Source organism: Meleagris gallopavo, chromosome 4, assembly GCF_905368555.1.
Source record: "Meleagris gallopavo chromosome 4, MGAL_WU_HG_1.1, whole genome shotgun sequence".
In the NCBI taxonomy this organism is placed as follows: domain Eukaryota; kingdom Metazoa; phylum Chordata; class Aves; order Galliformes; family Phasianidae; genus Meleagris; species Meleagris gallopavo.
This window is the reverse complement of record NC_139407.1, coordinates 61,637,990-61,657,244: the sequence shown is the minus strand read 5'-3', so window position 1 is coordinate 61,657,244 and position 19,255 is coordinate 61,637,990. Positions and strand designations below refer to the sequence as shown.

Sequence of the window (19,255 nt, the reverse complement as noted above, 5' to 3'; positions counted from 1 at the left end):
AGACCCTTCGGCTGGAGGTTTCCACGAACCGTCGTTGCTCTTCTTTAAAATAAATAATAATAAATATAAATATATATTTATTTTCTTTCTGGGCTCAGCTGGCAGAGAGCCAGGCGGCCAGAAATAGAAAGAGGATATCGAAGGAGATCCGTAACGAACGCCGAGAGTTTAGTTCCCGTTTAAAACGCTTGCTTTAGAAATTACTTCTTCAGGGTGATTGGTGGCTGTGAAAGGCTGCCATTGTGAGCTCTGTAGTTATTTTTGTTCTGTGTTTTGACATAAAGTGTTTCAATTTAAAAATAAGATGTCATCTTGAATTAAAAACTTCAGTTCCACGGTTTGCAAGGGAGAACTGAAAATGTTATGAAGAGTTGATGTTTTAATGTTGGAGAGGGAAAAGTAGGCTTCATGTTTCCCAATTTTTTTTTTTATTATTATTATTATTTTTTAAGCGGGAAAACCATTCGGCCCCAGAAGTATTTATTTCCAGGGCAAATTGTTGCTTATTGTCCAAACGTGGATCTGCATTGCTTCTGAACCCATTACAGAGCCCTTTCTAGATGACAGAGCAAATGTTTCTTGCTCTTTAGACCAACTCTTTGGTACTGGGTTGTTACAGTTAAATGTTGGTATTTTAGTTACTGCATTTGTTCAACTTCTCTCCATGAATGGGCAACTCTAGATTGTAAAAGTCGACATCCAGACATGCCAATACGGGCCTGGATTTGTAACCAAATGTAAAGGGGAAAGATGGGGGAGTTCTAAAAGAAAACTTACTGATGATGTTATTCCTCAAAAATGCTGTTTTCATTCTATCAAAATTAGTCAGATCTACCAGAAACTCCCCTCCCCCAAGATTTGCTTCACTTGGTCTGTATGCCATAGCAGTTCTTTCTTCAGATACACAACTGCACAGCAGAATCATAGAGGCAGCTGTTTTTGCTAACAGGTGCAAGAAAACAATTGGGAGGGCATGTAGAGCATTGGCTAGCAGGCATTGGGTCTTTCAGTCATTTTTCACCTCTTTGGAGCTTTGCCAGGCTGTTGCCCAGCTGAGCGCTGCAGGGCACCTTGCCAGGGCTGAAGCACCACACCCCAACATTCATGAAATGGTGCACAGGGGCTTCCTCCTGGTGGCACGCAGGTCAGCTGCAGCTGCGGATGTTGCAGCTTTGCTGTGTACCATTAGTTCAGGTTATAACCCAGTGCTGTGCGGTAGGAAGGGAATCTGGGTGAAAATGAATGCTCTTGTTATTATATGCAAAAGGTGGAAAAGGCATGCTCCCTTTGTTTTTTGTTTGAAACATGCTTTTCCTAGAGCACCGTGATGGTTGAGTTACTTATTTGCTTATTTACTTTATAGTAAACATGTCCAGGAAGGGGCTAAAAACAAAAGATGACATGTTTAAAGATAATAATAATAAATAGAGGTGTGGCACATAATGATTATTGAGCATGGCTACTGTGTAACATTTCACTAGGAAACCTGAGCTGACACAATGTCTGGCAGTGCAGGCAGTCTGCTCACCATTTAGTAGTTGAGTAATCTGTGAACTACTGTAAGAATTTCGTTTGTGGTTCAGTATGTTCTCATGGAAATAAAGATGACAATAGCCTCTCGGTCCTTAGCACTTGTAATGTGGGTAGCTATCGTACTCCAGCTTCTAATGCTCAAAATTAATGAGTCAGTTCCTTCTAAACTTGGGAGACAATACAAAAAATCATTGTATTTTTGCAATGTAATCGGGAAGACTTTTTTCTTGCCTTCGTATTTCTGATCCCACAGATGACTGTTGAAACATGTCTGCTTTCTGAACATGGACTGCAGCCTACCTGGTTGGGTGGGGGAAGGAGGCTGCGTTCTAGTATTGGCTTGATCAGACTGACCCTGCAGTTGTCTTTTCTTAGTACTTAGCACTTTTCTTAGTACTTTGCTTTGGTACAAACGTGTTGTGTTCTGTTCTGCCTCATCATCTCTGACAGTTTTGCTTCTTTTAGACTGTTTGCTCATGCTGGTGTACAAGGATAAATCTGAACGAGCGAAAGGGCACAAGGAGAGAAGCAGCGTGACCTTAGAAGACATCTGTGGCTTGGATCCTGGGCTGTCCTATGAGGGCTTGAATCACACTCTTGCAATCATCTGTCTTTCTCAAGTTGTGATGCTAGGATTTGAGAACAAGGAAACAATGTATGCGTGGGATGTACGAATCCGCTACAGTTTGGGGGAAGGTAACCTTTGTCTTCTCATACTCCCTTTTTTTCCTATTTTTTTTTTTTTCTCCTTGATAGGAAAAAATCAAAGAAAGCCATAACTAAAATGCAAATTAAAAAGTATAGCTAGGGAAGAGGCTCACTCATATGAGTAACGAGACTACTTTGTTTTTGACTTAACCACTGAAAGTGTGTAGCTATAAAGCAAAGTGATCTTAGTTCTTCTGGTAATGCAATTTACTTGGGGATTTGGATGACAGGATTCAGAAACAGCCTGAATTAAGAGAAGTAGATCCCAGGTTAGAAGCTGGCTTGTTCGATTCCAATTTTGTTAGCTGTATATTAGCATAGCAGGTGTTGCACTTGATAATTCACATTGTTGCTGGTGTCCCCTTTCAGGAAGAGACATCTCTCAATAAAATATAACAATAGATAAAGTCTTTTCAGTTATCTACTCATACATCTTATTTTTGTTTTCTTGGTTAGTGAGGTATATAGTGATGAAGAAGGAGTGATAATGTTGAAAATCCATAGTAGCTTTTATGTCTGTTTAGTTATAACTAGGGAAGGAGGGTAGGTGTGTGGAAGACACATTAGCTATCATAATCATTTGTTACATATGCTTTGCCATCTGTTGTAGCTGTGGACTCATTACTTTTCAGTATATACATGCAAAGATGGTCTGAGAATTTTACACTATAAAATGTAGCGGTAAAGGGATGGAGACACAGATTTATTACTTGGAGCTATCAGCCTTGCACAAGGGCAAAGGTTAGAGGGGATCCCTGAACAACATAGGCAGATGTAGAGGGAGTAGTGAATACGCTCTGACAGTGTGGCTGTTTTGTGTTCCACTTCTGTTTCTTTACTAGTATTGGGATCTCTCTACAGCATAGGTTTGTCCTTTAGGACAAATTAGGACAAATGTATGACAGCTGGAGGAGAATTTGAATTTGACAGAGTTGGTCTGATTTTCATGATCTTGCATTGATTCAGTGCTGGGATAAAGAGAATGTTTGGTCTTCATCTGAATGTGAGAGTTACGGTTGTGGTAGGAGGGAATTCAAAGGAAGTGAGGAATTTATTAAAGCTATGAATAAGGTAGGAATAGAGTCTATGAGATGAAGGTAGCTCTGGATCAGAGACAGATGAGGGGGGTGTGCAGGTGGAGGTGAAGAAATTAAGTGTAAGGGAACAATAGAATCTAGCCTGAGTAGATAGAAAGAAAAAAGAGGAGGCTACTATATAAACTGGAGTTGGTGACTGGTCTTTCTTTCTTAAAGACTAGTAAGGATGCCTTTGTGTGCATTGGAAGTAACATGGCTGGGTGCTGAAAATAGGCCATGGGCAAATGACCTCAGAGTCTGGAAAGCAGGAAGAAAAAAGAAAAAATAAAAGAGTGAAACAAGTTGATGCTGTTGAGTGAGGACCACAGAATGGAAGGAGTTCACTGGGGTTCACAGTGTTTTCTTTCTGTTTTTGGAGGTCAGGTGAGTGTAATTCCCAGGGCAGCTCAAGGGAATAAACCATTCAGGATTAGAGAAAGCAGCGGAATTAAGTGAGTGAGGTGTAGGCCATTTGCGAGAAGAGTGTGCTCAAGTCCACAGCTCATTCTGAGGAAGTTACCGTAGTGCAGGTCAGTGAGTAGTTGTGAAGAGAAAAAGATTACCCAAAGGAAATTTAAAAACCCTAGCAGTATTTCTTGTTGGTGGTTGTATTCAGCTAAGTACCTTATTGTTGATGACTTTGTTTCCATTTTTGCCTTTTATTTATTCCTTCCCCCTCCCAGCCAAAACAATAGATGCATGGGGAGAATTTTAGAAGAAGTCACACACACACGTTACCAGGAAAGGAGAATGTGGCAAAACCTTCATGTCCAGACCTGAATTTGCCTCTGTTTTGGTTTTGTGCGCTGTTTCCTGACAGCATTCTGGAATCTGAGTTGTGGCTCTTAGGTTTTGGCAGCTATGGTAACTTGTAACATCTTGTGTTCTTTCTTCCATTTATGATACAGAAAGGATGGTGATGTTTCTACTCCTTATAGTTTAATTGATGTCAAAGTTCCTCTGAAGTCAACTGTGCAGACTTAGCCAAATGATATATTTTTTACTGAATATTATTCGTCAGGGTGGTTTTGCTATCTCTTTCATATTTTACGTTATTGTTAGGTTGTATAAAGTAATTGAATTGAAGGGAACGTTATCTGTCTATTGACTTGCTCCCTAGCAGTACTACTGTAAGTAGAGCTGTGATTGCTTAAAGATCTATCTCTGGCTCCTTACACATCTCACTCAAATGACTTTGTGGCTAATTCTGCTGAAGCCGTAGGAAACTTTGCAAATGTACGTCATAGGTGAGGAGCTGACTTACCGCTAAGATGGTAACTAATATAGCAACTGTTTAAACAAGAAACAAGGCTCAGACTTGGTTGAAATTAATGATGCTCGAAGGAGCATAGGCAAGAGGTAGGGAAGAATAATTATAAGAAATGAGAGTACCTGGAAGTTACCCTGTAGATATCATAGGCAGGAAGCTGTTTAAATGATATTAAATGGATAACAAAAAATGTAAATTTACATGTTTTCTTGAAGATGCATCTGAAAATGTGACAGTCCTTATGCTTCTCTGTGCCAGGACAGATTTGTGTGTGTGTATCTGGTTGCAAGAACTTCATAAATTTTAATGAGTGAGGTGTCTTCCCCTTTCCCCAGCTCTTCTGAAGTTTAGACTGAGAAATATAAAGAGTTAACTGACATCTAAAGAATGTACATTACCAATGAATCACTAATTTCTATCTCAATTTATATATCGGGGCATCTAGTGTCATCAGCTCACAAGAGTCAGAAAGGTGGGAAAATGTAATTTTCCTCATTTTACTGTTAGGGAAGACAATGTGTGGAAGGGAGTGAAGCAGATTATTAAAGGCTTTAAATAAGTCAGTGACAGACCTCTTGTTAGAACTTGCCTGTTTCTTTGAGCCTTGACTTCTGGGCTTGTTGGACACTGAGTTGTGTGTCTGTGTGCATGCAATTCAGAAAGGCTGGGCAAAGGCTATTTGGAGGAGGACACAGAAAGAAATCACTGTGATGCAAGGATGGAAGGAGGCTGGATAACTGACTCACTTGATATGGGGTTTGTTCTGTAAGAGTTTGGATGGATTAACGTAGCATTAAGTTGTAGCATTACAAGCTAATAACTTGAAACATTAGCTGCTTACATGGGACTATCTGGGCTCTACCTAGAATCCCCATCCTAGCCTTGTGATGTGGGTAGGGGTCAGTCTACACACCACAGCTGTGCAGAATGACTTATGTAAGTTATGGTATATTACTTGTGCTTTCTACAGTAATGCTTTTTTTCTTCCCTATTTGATAGTTCATAGATTTCAAGTTTTTGTAGCACCTGGCACTAAACTAGAGAGCGGGCCTGCTACGCTGCATTTCTGCAATGACATTCTCGTCCTTGCAAAAGACCTTCCCCCTAGTGTTATGGGGCAATGGAAACTCTCAGATCTGCGTCGATATGGAGCTGTCCCAAACGGATTCATCTTTGAAGGGGGTACAAGGTGTGGCTTCTGTAAGTACAAGTAGAACCTGTCTTCTAAAAGTTGTTTGAAACTGTTTGTGGAAATGTAAATTTTTATTTTTATTTTTTTTTAATCAATGTGGAAATTCTGGAAACAGCTATGCAGCTTTGTCATACAGTCACCTTCGCATCAGTTGTTCTATTCTGCTGAGTAGGTTTCTGCTTGCTTCAGCCCTCACGTTCAGTAAAAATGTGGAGCTATGGCTGAACGTTGCCATGTGGCTCTCCAGAAGATGCTCAGTAAGTTGTTGCTTGTGGACTCAGAGCAAGAATAAAGTAATGAAGATTAAGGCCTGTCATGTGAGAGATGAAGCAAAATGGTTAATGTTCAGATTATTAAATTATGGTTTTTTCTGTTGTCTGCAGAAGGAAATTGATACTGAAGTAGAAGCAAGGCTCTCACTGTGTAAATGCTGCTAAATCCAATAGAGAGGACTTCTTACTTTTAGAAACTTCTAGATTTGTCAAGCTGTAGAACCACAGGTTTCATGAGGCCAAAATGAAAGAAAGCAAGCTCAAGCTAGTTTCTGTTGCCTAGAAGCTAAGGTACTCTTTAGCTACTAAGGCAGAATCTCTTGCACTGATGTCATGCTTATGACTTTTCATGTTATCACTTTAAAACTATATGAGAGCTGGAAAGATGGTTAATGCAATCATATACATAAATTGAAAGCACTGAATTTTAACTTCAGTAGTAGAATTTGCTGTATTGACAGTCTGTGAGTGGAAATGGATGTGTTTACTGCCAAGTTGGATGGCAAGTTGTGTGACATTTGCATGCTGAAATGTGAAAATAATTGTTTTCTTCAATTACCTGAGTTAAAAGGTTTCCAAGTTGGTGGAAATCCAAAAAATATTATTCCTTTGGAATTCTAATGAAATTTTGAGAGGGAGAGAAAATCAATTCTTTGACATTTTACTGTTGACTGTTTTGTAATGACAGTTTATTGGTTTGTCTGTTGAAAAGTACGGAGCTGAGTTATTAAGGTGGTAAGTATGGACTTGACATTCATACCCTCAATTCTGAACTAGGGCACTGGATTGCACTGCAGAACATTCTAGTTCAAGTCCTTCACTGCTTAATTTTTATGTTGGGGTTGGAGAGGTGTTTTCATTGTCTGAAGGAATGTGTTATAGGTGTAGTCTGTAAGAAAACAAATGCTTGTATTTAAGATTATTGTGTTTTGGTTAAGAAGTTGTGTGAGGCCTAGAACAGGAGAGTCTTGTTTCTTAGTAGTATAGTTCAGAATGTCAGCTAGATAACTTGTTATAAAATATTGTATTTTTGTATTTAAATGCGTGCATTTCTTTGCAGACGTAACTTGAATCCACTTTCTGGATTCTTAACTGAAAATAGAAATCTTAAGCTATGCATTCAGAATGCTTTCAGAGAGAAACTTTCCTAACTTGTAAGTTTGGTGTTCTTTGTGCTTTCAGAACAGCTGTGCTTTCTGAAAGCTTGTGTAGAGTACCAGTTCTTGAGCTAATGAAATCTGAAATCATTAACTGTGGGAAAACTTGTTTTTAAGAAGTATAGACAGCTGAAATAGAAATACCAAGCAATCTTTAAGTAATATTAGCAACAGATTGATAACTTGTGTAATAGATATTTATGTAAGCGGGTGCCCCAAAGAAAGAAGATAGTAATTTTTTTTTACTAATAAGGCCTTCAATTAATAGCTTGATTTTTGGAGTACATAGTTGATTGCAAATGGAGTTATCTGTAGATTTCAAGTATGTATTTTATGCAGACATACACTAGTGTATGGAAGAAAATAACATTAATGACTATTCACAAGCAGAAATGAGTAGCAGAAAATAGTGATGGATGTTAGGTCATAGGTTCTCCTTTAAAAAAAAAAAAAAAAGCAAACAACTAAACAAAAACCCCACAACAGTTGGTCTTTTCTCTTTCATGCTTGTTTTCAGTGACTCTTCAGCACTGAGTGACAGTGTTTAGCATATATTGCCACAGAGCGTGCACAAGTTTTGTGCACACGTGTGTACAAGTAAGGAGATGTGTCTAGTATTCAGTACTTTATTCCCTGGAAAGATTCCTTGAGGATATCAGTATCACTGATACTCCTATTGCTAATCCTGCATGAGGATTGCAGGAGGAGAGTAACAAGAAATTTGGTGGCTGAGCCATCAAAACAAGAAATTTGGTGGCTGGGCTCATCTGCTTGGACGTGTCTTTACCACAGATTTCTACAAAGTCTTGTAGACCTTGCTTTGAGGTGTGCAGTACGTGCTCCTTTGTTCAGCTTACCCAGGTCTTGTGTTTGTCCAGTTTACATTTGGTATCAGATAGTTGCGTGCATCCAGAAATGCAAGTCTAGCACTTCTGCATAGTGTTCTGAGGCTGCCTAAATTCTGAGTATTCAGTAATAAGGCACTTTAAGATATTGGAATAAAGATTGAAGGTACATTTTAATAGGATCTAGATCAGCCCGAAATTAGTGAGTATCTTTTCTCTTCCTTGGTTTTATTATGAAATGGGGTAGATCTCTGTTATCGACTATGTACTATTTGTTATGATCTGTATATATAATTGGAACTGGATGGGTTCAGTTGCTATTGTATCACCCTACAGTTCTATGCATTGCTTTTGTTATGTTGTTAAAGGTGTATGTTTTCTTAACTAGAAGCTGTGCAGTGAATAAGACGAGCTAGTTTTATGTAGTATTGAAGATGTACAGTGGCTTGTATGTGAATGTTGATCACCTTCTGTTTGTACATTTCATTTTCATTACAGTATCTAGGGAATGTCTTCTTATTCTTACTGGATTTTGTAAAAAATACATATATTACACATATTAAAGCATTGCTAATATAGTAGAAATTTATGTTCACTTTTAACTGATCTGAAAGAATATTTTGTGCTTCGAACATAAAGCATCATCAGTTCACAGAAATCCTTGAGTTTTGAAAACTGTCTAGTTATTTAGATTAATATTTGTTGTTAACTGTGTTAGTTTTTTCCTTAGCTGTTTGATAACACAGATAAAAGCATTGCAATTTATTGTGGAAAAATCGATGCTTTAGTACAGAGAAATTGCTGTAGCCGTTCTGTGTTACTAAAGTGTTGATGATACACTGCTAGTCTGCTCTGCAGCGTTATAATGCTGATTATGAATCTTCTATGCTGCAGTGTGAAAGTAATGAATGAGTTTGGAAAGAAACGAAGTTTAGATCTAACAGTGCCTAAGTATCACAAAATGTTTGAGTTGGGAAACAACTTCTGGAAGTTACTTCAAGCCCCCTACTGAGAGTAAGTTTGCTGCTGCAGTTTGCCCAGGATCACATTCAGGATTTGAACGTCTCTATGGATGAGTACTCCATAACTTCTGTGAGCAACTTCTTCCTGTAGCTTGGTGTATCAACTGCTACTCCCAGTTTTCTTTCTGCAAACTTGTTGAAGGTATACTCTGTGCCACAATCCAGGTGAATGAGGATGTTAAACATCATCGGCCCAAAATTTTGCTCCACTATACACCAGTAGTAGTTGGCTGGACTTTGTGCTACTGATAATAACCTTTTCGGCCTGGCAGTTTAGCCAGTTTTCAGTCTGCTTTATTGTCCACTTGTTTAGTCTGCACTTGATCACTTTGTCAGTGGATATTTTATAGGAGATAGTGTTGAAAGCCTTCCTGAAGTTAAAACAAAAGACATCTATTGCTTCATCCACCAAGCTAGTCATTTTATTAGAGAAGAATATCAGTTTGTTTAGACATTTCTTCCTTTTTGTAAATTCCATGCTGATTATTCCCAGTAATCATCTTGTTCTTGGTGTGTTTGGAAATGCTTTCTAGGATTATTTGTGCTATCACCTCCCCTGGCCTGTTGTTTCCTTGTCCTTCTTGAACATCTATTTGCTTTTGTTTTTATTTTTTTTTTTTAATTTTCCCAGTCCTTTTCTGGAAAATAAGGCCCATCAAGAGTAGCCTTGCAATCACATTGACCAACTCCCTCACCACCTGTCTAAATATTCCTCAACCCACTCCTATTCACCCAGCAAAAGTCTTCCTCATTCCAGATTCCCCACTGGTTTCAAGGGTCTGCGATTACTGACAGAGGAGTTGGATCTTATCAGTAAAGACCCAAATGGAGAAGAGTTAAAGTGTATAAGCCTTCTGCATGTCCTTTGACACCAGATCCACCACCCAGTTCAGCAGTAGGCTGAAGTTTCCCTTATTTTGCTGATACACTTGCAGAAGCTTTTCTTGTTGCGCCTCTCCCCAAATTCAACTCCTGCTAGAGACTGGCTTTCCTAACCTCATTCCTGCGCGCTTGGACAGTGTGTCTGTATTTCTCCTGCATCATCTTGGTCACCCTAGTTCTACTACCTGTGTGCTTCCTCTTTATGTTTGAACATGGAGTTCTGTGTAGGCTTTCCTGCCACCTCTGCTTGGCTTGAAATTGCAGGAGGTGATCCTTGAAAATGAGCCAGTTCTCCTGGATCCGTCTTCTCTCCAGGACCAGATACCCTGGGATGCTTCCAAGTAGTTTCCTGAACAGGCCAAAGTATGCTCCTGCAGACTGATTCTGGGAAGTGGGAGTGAAGATGTTCTGGGTCCCTAGGTAAGCATTCAAAAAACAAAGCCAAAACTGGAATCTTTTTTCTGAGTTGCCTAGCTGTAGAAGACACTCTGAAACATCACTAGAAAAGATGACAAGGTAGCTGTGTTGCTCTGTGTGTTTCTTCTGGTCGTCATGCTGTTATGAGAGTGGGAAACCTTTTCCTAGCCTCATTCACCCTTCAGGACTTCAAATTTTTCTTTGCTTCCTACTGAGAAGCGCTTGTTGACAGCAGAAAGAAAGTAATGGGCTATATAAATAGCCTTCCATTTAGATTCTTTAGTTAAGTTGTTGCAGATCCTGTGTGACTTGTTCTAGATTTGATGCAATTTCTGAGAATTTCAATCAACTGTTGCTTTCTTCATTGCATGAAACCTAGATGGTCTATTTCATAGGCCAGGATGCCAGTTGTGTAAAGAATGTGGGATGTGAAATGTAAATGAATGACACAAATGGGAAGCTCTGTAGTTGATGGATTTGCTGTGGAACTTTGAAGTATTTGAATTACTTGTTATGCTGAAGTTCTTCACTTGGGTCCCCTCTCATCTTTGAGCTTATCCTAATTTCTGGGTGCTGCTTTTGACTGGTGGTGTATTGTGTAGTTTTCCACGCTGCTGTAATCAAGAGTATTCCCCAGCAATATGCGTCAAAGTGATAAAGATGAAAAAAATTAGATGTATTTTCTTTCAAGGGAAACACTTCAGGTTTCAGGAAGATATTCTGCATTTCTTGGTTTACCATTGATTAAAGTGGTGTTTGAAGTTGTGGTGGTGAGATATACAAAAATAAAGAATCTGATTTCTGAGTGTCTGTCAGCCATTTCTGAAAGCTCAACACTTAATACTGATGTTGTTGTGACTCTAGTCCTTTAAAAAGGATCCAAATGTGTATCTTGAGTCCTGTAGATCCTTTTATGTCTGTGATCCTTTAAAATCCTTTCACGAGGTTTCCAAACTGACTTTTTGCTCTTACATCTGATGTTGTTATTCTGGCATTGTTCTTTAGCATAATGATCTCTCTCTCTCCCTCTCCCTGATGCTTACCTCCTCAATTACCTACAAAACCTTTATTTATGCACTCAGTTTCTCTGCTAGGCTAAACAAGCCCATCTGTCTTGTCTTCCCTGTAAGAGCTCAGCAGTTGCTCATTTGTGTACCCAGTTTTCAGTATGTATTAATCTTTTCTTTGGCTGCAGGTGACCAGAATTAGAAAGTATTTTGGAACGAGTCCCACTTTATTTTTCTACATTATATTACTGTTTCCTTCTTTCTTAAGAGATGTGTTTCTTGATACGTGAGAGAGCTGAGAAACTTCACTTGCCATAGACTGCTGTTTTTTGCTTCCTATCACCTGCATGTGTACATTCAAAGGAACAAACAGTATATTCCTTTTGGTCTGCTATTGTTGGAAACTCTTTTTATACTGAGTTCAAGCAATATCTCTCACCAAGTCTCTCACCCCATAAAGAGAGAGAGAGCTCTTCAGTCTAGTAAACAGCTGCGTGATATTACAGTGATGTATACCACATACTCCTGGACTTCCAAATGCCTGTGCACCAAATCTATTCCAGCACATCACTGACATGTGCAATTTCTAGTTGTGAATTTATCATCCTTCTCAAGAAAGAAGAAAATAAATGCAATTGCTGGCTTTTATGTATGTTTTTAAAACAACTCAGTTGAACCTTACTATTCATTCATCTCTTCTGATGTATTTTTTCAAGGACTCCTATACTTCTTTCATTCTTTGCGTTCTAGTTCTGTCTAACAAAACAAGGAAGAAAACATTTCCCATAAAGCTGACCAGTGTTTGTGGTGACTGTGTGAATAACAGAATCTTCAAAGAAATATTTGATGGGAACACATGTATGTTGCGTTTGTACTCATGGGCACACGTCCATAAGCTGTTTTCACAAGTTACATAAAAGCTTTCATGTTTGTTTTTTGGATTTCCGAATGTGGAATAATTTTTCACATAAATTATTCATTAGCCAAGTTGAGTGGAAGTAAATTTCAGGAAATGTTTACTTCTTTGTTTTCATTGAAGTCACAGGCAGGTAGAGCCTCTTAAAAATTTAAGTAAGCCATTTCTTTGCAACAGTAATGAAGAGCAAGTGGTCCAGACGTAACCTTTATGTACAGACACGTTGGAGGTATCTTTTTTTCCTGAATGGTAACGTGGATGTGCAGGATTCTGCTGAATTATCAGGCTGTAGTCCATCACTATGCCTGAGATATGAATGTTCTCTGTTGTCTCCATATCTTGATTGCTTATTGTTCATGGAACAAGAAGGTCGTGCTCAGAACCCTGCAGAGCTTTGTGCTGCCCTGCTTCCTCAAGAAAGGCATGTCCTTTGCCATCAGCCTGATTTACAGGGGAAGAGTCACAGCCTTTAAACATCAGGGAAACCATTCTGTAACGAGTGGGGGAAGGAGAAAATAGCTAAGAGAGAGAACTGAATTTCAAATACCTTCTGAATGCAAATTTTGCACCCAACTTCTTTTAATACAGTTCCCTGACTCTTTGGCATCTTCTGGAGAGGGAAATGTAACTAGGCTGTACATGAGTCATTACCTGAAACTTTCATACCTTCAGATTGCGTGATCACTGTTGTAATCTCCTAGATGGTTTTTGATACTGAAGCCATTGCATGTGTATTTGCTGTGAGAAAATGTGGGATGCTGTTGATCAGTTAGATCTGAAGAGGAACAAAAGTGATGGTGTGACAAATCAAATTAGGAGATGGTTCAAACAGTGTAGTCTGGAACAGATTTCAACAGAGCAGGCAGGGACTTCAGTTTTACATAAACTGAGTGACAAAACAGCATGGAGCAGAATGTGCTTTCTCTTGAAGCGATCAGTTTATGCTTGCCAGCTGTATCTAATTTTCTAAAATAATTAATTTGATGTGTGATCTACCTCACCTTCCACCTCCCTCCCCTACTTTGTTTGAATCCAGTAGCCCTTTGTCAAGCAGATCCATTGCTTGAGTGAAATGCAGAAAAGCCTGTTGGATAAGAGTTGCATATGTGTGGGATGTGATAGGGGTGCGAGCATTCTGGTCAAGATCAGTGCTGCTGCTTTAACTAAAATAGACAAAAGTAGCCATTCAACTCAGAATAAGCTAGAGAAATGAACAGAAGTCAAATTTATGGCCAGACTAAGGGCTATTAGGAAAGCTACATATAAAACTCTGTTGATGTGGTGGTCTGGTTTTGTAGTGTACTTGGCTCTGGTGAACTGACAGCATTTCTTAAAATCTCTATATACAAATCTCACTGGTTACTTGGGATGGAGGGTATTTTGCCCAATGCCTTCAGTTCATTGAAAAGGTCAACTGTGCTGCTTTTCTGTTCCAAGCAGGACCTGGGGTGAAAATTCTCAAATCAATTGTTACATGGAACACTTTTAGTTTTGTGTGTTGTCCCCATAGTTGTATATCATGTGGCTCAAAACTTGTTTGTTTATTTAGTGATTCTCATTCTAATTTTGCTGGGGGCTATTCTTAATGAATGGAAAGCAAAATATCAGAATAGAGCTAAGGGTAAAGATCTGATGACAGCCTGTGGAGTCATGTTACATTCTGTTTAATAATAGGTACACAGGACTTAGTCTAGGCTGTTTAAATAAGTGGGAAAATTTATATTATAATCTAACAATATAACCAAACCCTGACCTCTATAGGGGATATAAAAAGCTCTTCTTTGATAAAGTTTGGTAAAAGCAGAATTAGCGTGGATCATTTCAATGAAGACACTTTCATAACCATGACACTTGGATAGCTAAGATTGAGTCTACAAATTCTAGGGGTAAACGAGAATAAGAGACACAGACAGCTGTTAAGCATATGGCTTGCATTTTGGCATTGCTCTAACTGCCTGAGTTGCAGAAAATTAGCATAAATTATTAGTTATCTATTGAAATTGTATATTTTCCTGACTGTATATATGCTGAACTCTTTTTCCCCCCCCTTTCTTTTTTTTCATTGATTTCTTTTCATGACTTGCACTGTATGCAGTTTTGATTGCTACATAGCAAATGGCTTCAACTAAACGTATTTCTAGTGTATCCAGGTGAAAAACACATGTATGTTCTTTCTTGCAGGGGCTGGTGTTTTCTTCCTCTCTTGTGCTGAAGGAGAGCAGATCAGCTTTCTGTTTGACTGCATCGTCCGCGGCATCTCCCCGACGAAAGGCCCTTTTGGTTTGCGTCCAGTGCTACCAGGTTAATATGGGAACTACAGAGTGACTGAGCAAAGTAGGAACTTGCCATGTCTAGCACTTATTGCTCTGATTGTAAGAACAGCTTGCAGACACTAAGAGTGCAGAAAGTGCAAAGTGGTTTCCATTCTAAAAATGTTATCAGTACAGATTTATCCACTGAATGTACTCAGTTGCACCTTGCTGCTCTGGCTCGTTCTGGTCATATTGCTATCTTTGGCCTTCTCTTGTTTAATGGTACTAAAATATGGCAATTTTAAACTTGTACAGTGCAACTTAGATCGATGTCTGAATTAATATTTTTATAGTTTAATTAGTTGAAACTGGGAAAACTAACTGGGTATTTTGAATTCATCCCAAACATTTGGAAAGCCTTGCTAACCTCAAAAGACACTTTGTCAGGCTTCAGTTTTAGCTTTGCTTTAGATTTTTTTTTTCTTGGTGTGTAAGGGTTAAATTCCTTTTCCTGTTTCATGGTAAGTATTGCATGTACTGTAATGTTATAAAAGGAAATCAGAATCACAGTGAGCCCTGCTGCCTTTTGACTTAAGCAGTTTAAAAAATGTGATGTTGAGTTGGAGTGACTGTCAAGCAGGGTAAGAGAGTGGAAATGAAACTGCAGAAAGTTATCTGGGAATTGGCAATGGGACTTAGTGGGAATAGAATCCAGGAATTGTGAAGGATAAGGAAGGGATGGTACGAAATGTTTTGAGTTTAAGTGTTAGTTAACAGATGTTTGGCAGAGTTTTATTGCTGCTGTAAGATGAAGATAATCAATTTGGGAAGGAAATGTGGTGGAAAAGATTAGGTCTAGATGTGAAACATGTTAAACTGCAAGAAGTTTACTAAGGTAAACACAGTAGACATAAGGCTCAGCTTGTCTCCTCTTTCCCGAAATTGTAACACTAAGGTAAACAAAGCAACCAAACAGCAGAGCAGGCAGTAACACCTCATCCTTCTTATGCTGTGAGCTGTGTTTGCATAAAGTTCAGAAGAGTATTTAAAAAGCAAAGAAAGAAACAAAAAACCCACAATGAACTTTCCCTCCCCCCAACACTGCTAATACTTAAAACTTTGGTAGTGAATGTATGTTTTTCTGCATTTCTAAAACTTTTCCCAAATCTCTGTTTAGCAAAAATGTCCAGAAAGTATATGCCTACAAGGTAATTTTTTAAGAAATTTGATTTTATTTTTTTGTAAGATGACACATTCTTTGAAAAAGCTTTTTAGGACCACGTCACATAGATGTAAACTTGCTTTTGCATCTTAGTTACCTATTCAGCTCTGGTGTTCTCCTTTATTTATTGTCCCATTCAGAAACTTGTACAGACCTATTTAAGGTACATACACGTATACAATACCAGTGATTCATTCATAAACTGACTTTTCTCATCAAGTGTAATGTTACACAGAACACACTGTATTGCTCGAGAAGCTCAAGTCTCTACCAGCTGCATGCTGTATCTGGCAGGAGTACTGGAATTCAGAGAACCTTTTGAAATGGATGTGCTAAGTAAGTCACCTATGCACCCCAAATAGCTAGGTGTAAATCTCCAGACAGGAGATTCTACAAAAAAATATCATCTGAAAGTAATTCTTATTTATGGCATTGAGGAGTGCTACACAGCCTTAATTGTGCTTTATATATGCAATATTCTGGTTAAAAGCTTTCATAGGGAGAGCCCTTCTCTCCGCAGGCTGCCATTTGAATTTGACTTCTTTTGACTGTAACTTTCTAACTTAAGTAAGAGATATACTTGAATAACTGTTAAGTAGTCCCAAGAAAGGAAAACGTGGAGAATGACTTGGTGTGGTGCGGGGAAAAAAGTCAGTGTTCTTGGGCTCCAATGCACATAGAATAGATATAATTATGCAATCAGTATTTGCTTGGTTAATCTTTACAAGAGGATAATGAATGAAGCCAGTGGCTTCATAGGTACAGACACCTGACTTAAAAATATGGTTAAAGGGTACACTCAAATATATAGGTATGCAACTAATAGGGAATATTATCATAATAAAAATAATTCCAGTATATGTACGTACAAAATAAAATGGTAAAGAAAAGGAGCATTAGTTGATTTAAGCACCACCACACAGTGGTAACATTTATTTTGGGTGCCCGCTAATTTAGCTTAAACTGTACCAAAATACAGTTGGTTTGTTAAAAGCTGTGTAATCAGGTCTTAAACTTAAGACATGATGTTGAACGGGAATCCAAAGGTAGTGCACATATCTTTAGATGTTTTTAGGCAGTGTTATATTTTAATAAAGGCTTTAAAGGAGGAGTGACGGAGGTCTTTTGATGGCTTATTTTTCCTAGCTTCTAGTTGAAAAATAATTGTGGCTACTTAGTCTTTTTTTTCCCTCCCCTCCTTGAGAAGATATTTAGAAAACAAACCATAGAATTCTGTTTTCTTGTATTCTCAGGTCTAGATATTGACAGAATACTGAATCACTTATTGCATGGTTTGTAATCTATGCTAAATTTGCATGCATATTATTTGAGAAATGTTTGCTTATCAGGTGTGTGTTGAATTCCTTCTTTTCAATACCGAGATTTATTTTGAATTCCAAACATGAACATAGTGAAAGCTGAACAGTTTATTAGTGATATCTTTTGTTACACGGCAGATCTGTACCCTGTAAATTTGACTAAGGCAGCCTAGTCTTGCAGGTTGGAAAGACTCCAAGGGTAATGTCAGTAGTCTTGATGCTCTTCTTTAATTCTGGAAGCTTTTTCAGGCTGCTTTGTGACTGACTGGAGAATGTGCAGTGCTGCTTGCTGAGGATTTATCTGATGCTTTTTTTTTTTTTTTTTTGTCGAAGCTTGATACACCTTCGACCACTGCAAGACAGCTCTGTGGCTGCCTTCAGCAGTATCTGTACCAACTGGATCCTCCTCAAACTTTGAGGACACCTTTGCATTCCTCCAGACATCTTACAAGGTGTGGAGATGTTAGCATAAAGGTGAGGGTCCAGGCCTGATTTGCAAATTTGACTACAGTTACAAAGGAAGAAAGGACAGGCGTTGAGCATACCTTATCTAACTTTGTTTACCAAAGTAATTAAACAATATTGCATTTTAAAGATGCGTATGATCAAGATTATCTTGGGTAGCTGCTGATTTAACTTGATATGGTACATTCTTCCCAACAGGTGCTTCCCCAGGAACCTCGGGAACCTTAAATTATGGTGACTATTTATTTGTGTATTACCAAAGTATTCAAAATCTCCCACGATGAGCAGCTGATGTGGCTGTATTGAATAGCCACCAACGTAATGTAAAAATAAAATCTCCATCAGAGACATTTTTAGTCCAGCCAAATTTGATTTAAAGCTTCCCCTTTGCCTTGAAGCATTGTTCAGGAAAATTTCAGTAATTGCCGAAAAGATTTTTCTTCATAGCAAGGAATCTATTTCTCGTTGAGAAATATGGTTGATAAAGCATTTTCTTAACTGAAGGACTCTAGTGAATTTAACTGCCTAGATTCCATGGGAGTAAATTATGTTATAGGATACATTTGTCCTGAATTTGGGAAATAAAGGTACCAAATTGCTCTTAGAGTTTTTGGAAGTGCTGCAGGATGTTGTGTGGGCTGAAGCTGCCTGAACTTCCTTGGACAGCTGTCTTGGTACCCATCACATTGCTGCTGTCCTCCTGAGTTAGTAACATGGCAAGTTATTTAGAGGCTTGGAGGTACAGCTGTTGACAAAAGAAGAATACAGCTTGTTTATACCTTTCATTTTGTAAACCTTATTTATAGACTGATGTGAAAGGAGATTATAGATTATGCTCTCCAGTTAGGGCTGGTCTCTAAAATGTGACTGCCAATGACTTTGGTCCTTGATTTGATCTTGTTGGAAAACCTCCTCAAGAGTAGTTGATAGACTATAACCAAAAATTCTTGTGTGAGAACCTGCTTCTTCTTGGGAATGGGTGTTATCCTTGTTTACAAGAAGTCTGCAGTAAAACTGATGAACAGTTGTTCATCATCTAAGGCTTTTAAGTTTTAAGTTTACATACACCTGGTAGGTTTGAAGCTGCTTCTCTAGAAGTCTCCTAGGGTGTACTGGAAAACCCAACTTGTTTTCCACAAGACTGAGCTAAGAGAGGTTAGAACACATAACTGTGAACCCAATGTTCAGGTGGCAGTTTCTATCTCATGAGCCATGTGGCAAGGACTGTCTACTTCTACATCAGGAGGAGAAATTTAACCAAAGTATGATCAGACTCATTGAAGAGACGCTGTGCCTAGAGTTGCTGGGTGAAACCCATTGCCTTCAGTAGCTGTATATGAGCTGATAGGGAAGATTGTTTCTAAAAGCAGTTGAACATATGAAATGAAGAACTTGATTTACTGACAGTTTTCTCTCATGTTTATCCCAGGCTGTTCTTACAGGATCGGTTCCTTGATCTTTTAAAAAAATTATTTATAATGTTCTCCTTCTTCAAAAGGGATAATAGTTATTAAAAAGCTGGCAGTTGCATATGTGAAAAGTCTATATGCATCAACAGTCAAATTTCTGAGGAAAGTGGAAGGATCTTTCCTACTGGAGGTTCTGTTGTTGCAGTTGGTGATTGCAACAGATCGGTGTCTGTTCCATTTTGGTTTGACTCATTTACTGGTCTGTTATGCCAACTTTCTTTTCAAAGTGGT

The 19,255-nt window shown here is 38.5% G+C and overlaps 1 protein-coding gene across 4 annotated transcripts in view; it reads left to right on the top strand.

Moving 5' to 3' along the window:
- The window catches only part of DOK7 (docking protein 7), a 67,097-nt gene that overhangs the window by 1,226 nt on the left and 46,616 nt on the right, over positions 1 to 19,255 (top strand). For 2 of the 4 annotated variants that reach the window (XM_085223550.1, XM_085223552.1), the window contains 3 exons: positions 1,999 to 2,229; positions 5,587 to 5,787; positions 14,479 to 14,598. In XM_085223550.1, coding sequence (XP_085079676.1) covers positions 1,999 to 2,229; positions 5,587 to 5,787; positions 14,479 to 14,598 — 552 coding nt within the window. Of the gene's footprint in view, positions 1 to 1,983; positions 2,230 to 5,586; positions 5,788 to 14,478; positions 14,599 to 19,255 lie in introns of all 4 variants that reach the window. The other 2 variants (XM_085223551.1, XM_085223553.1) reach the window with 2 other exon arrangements.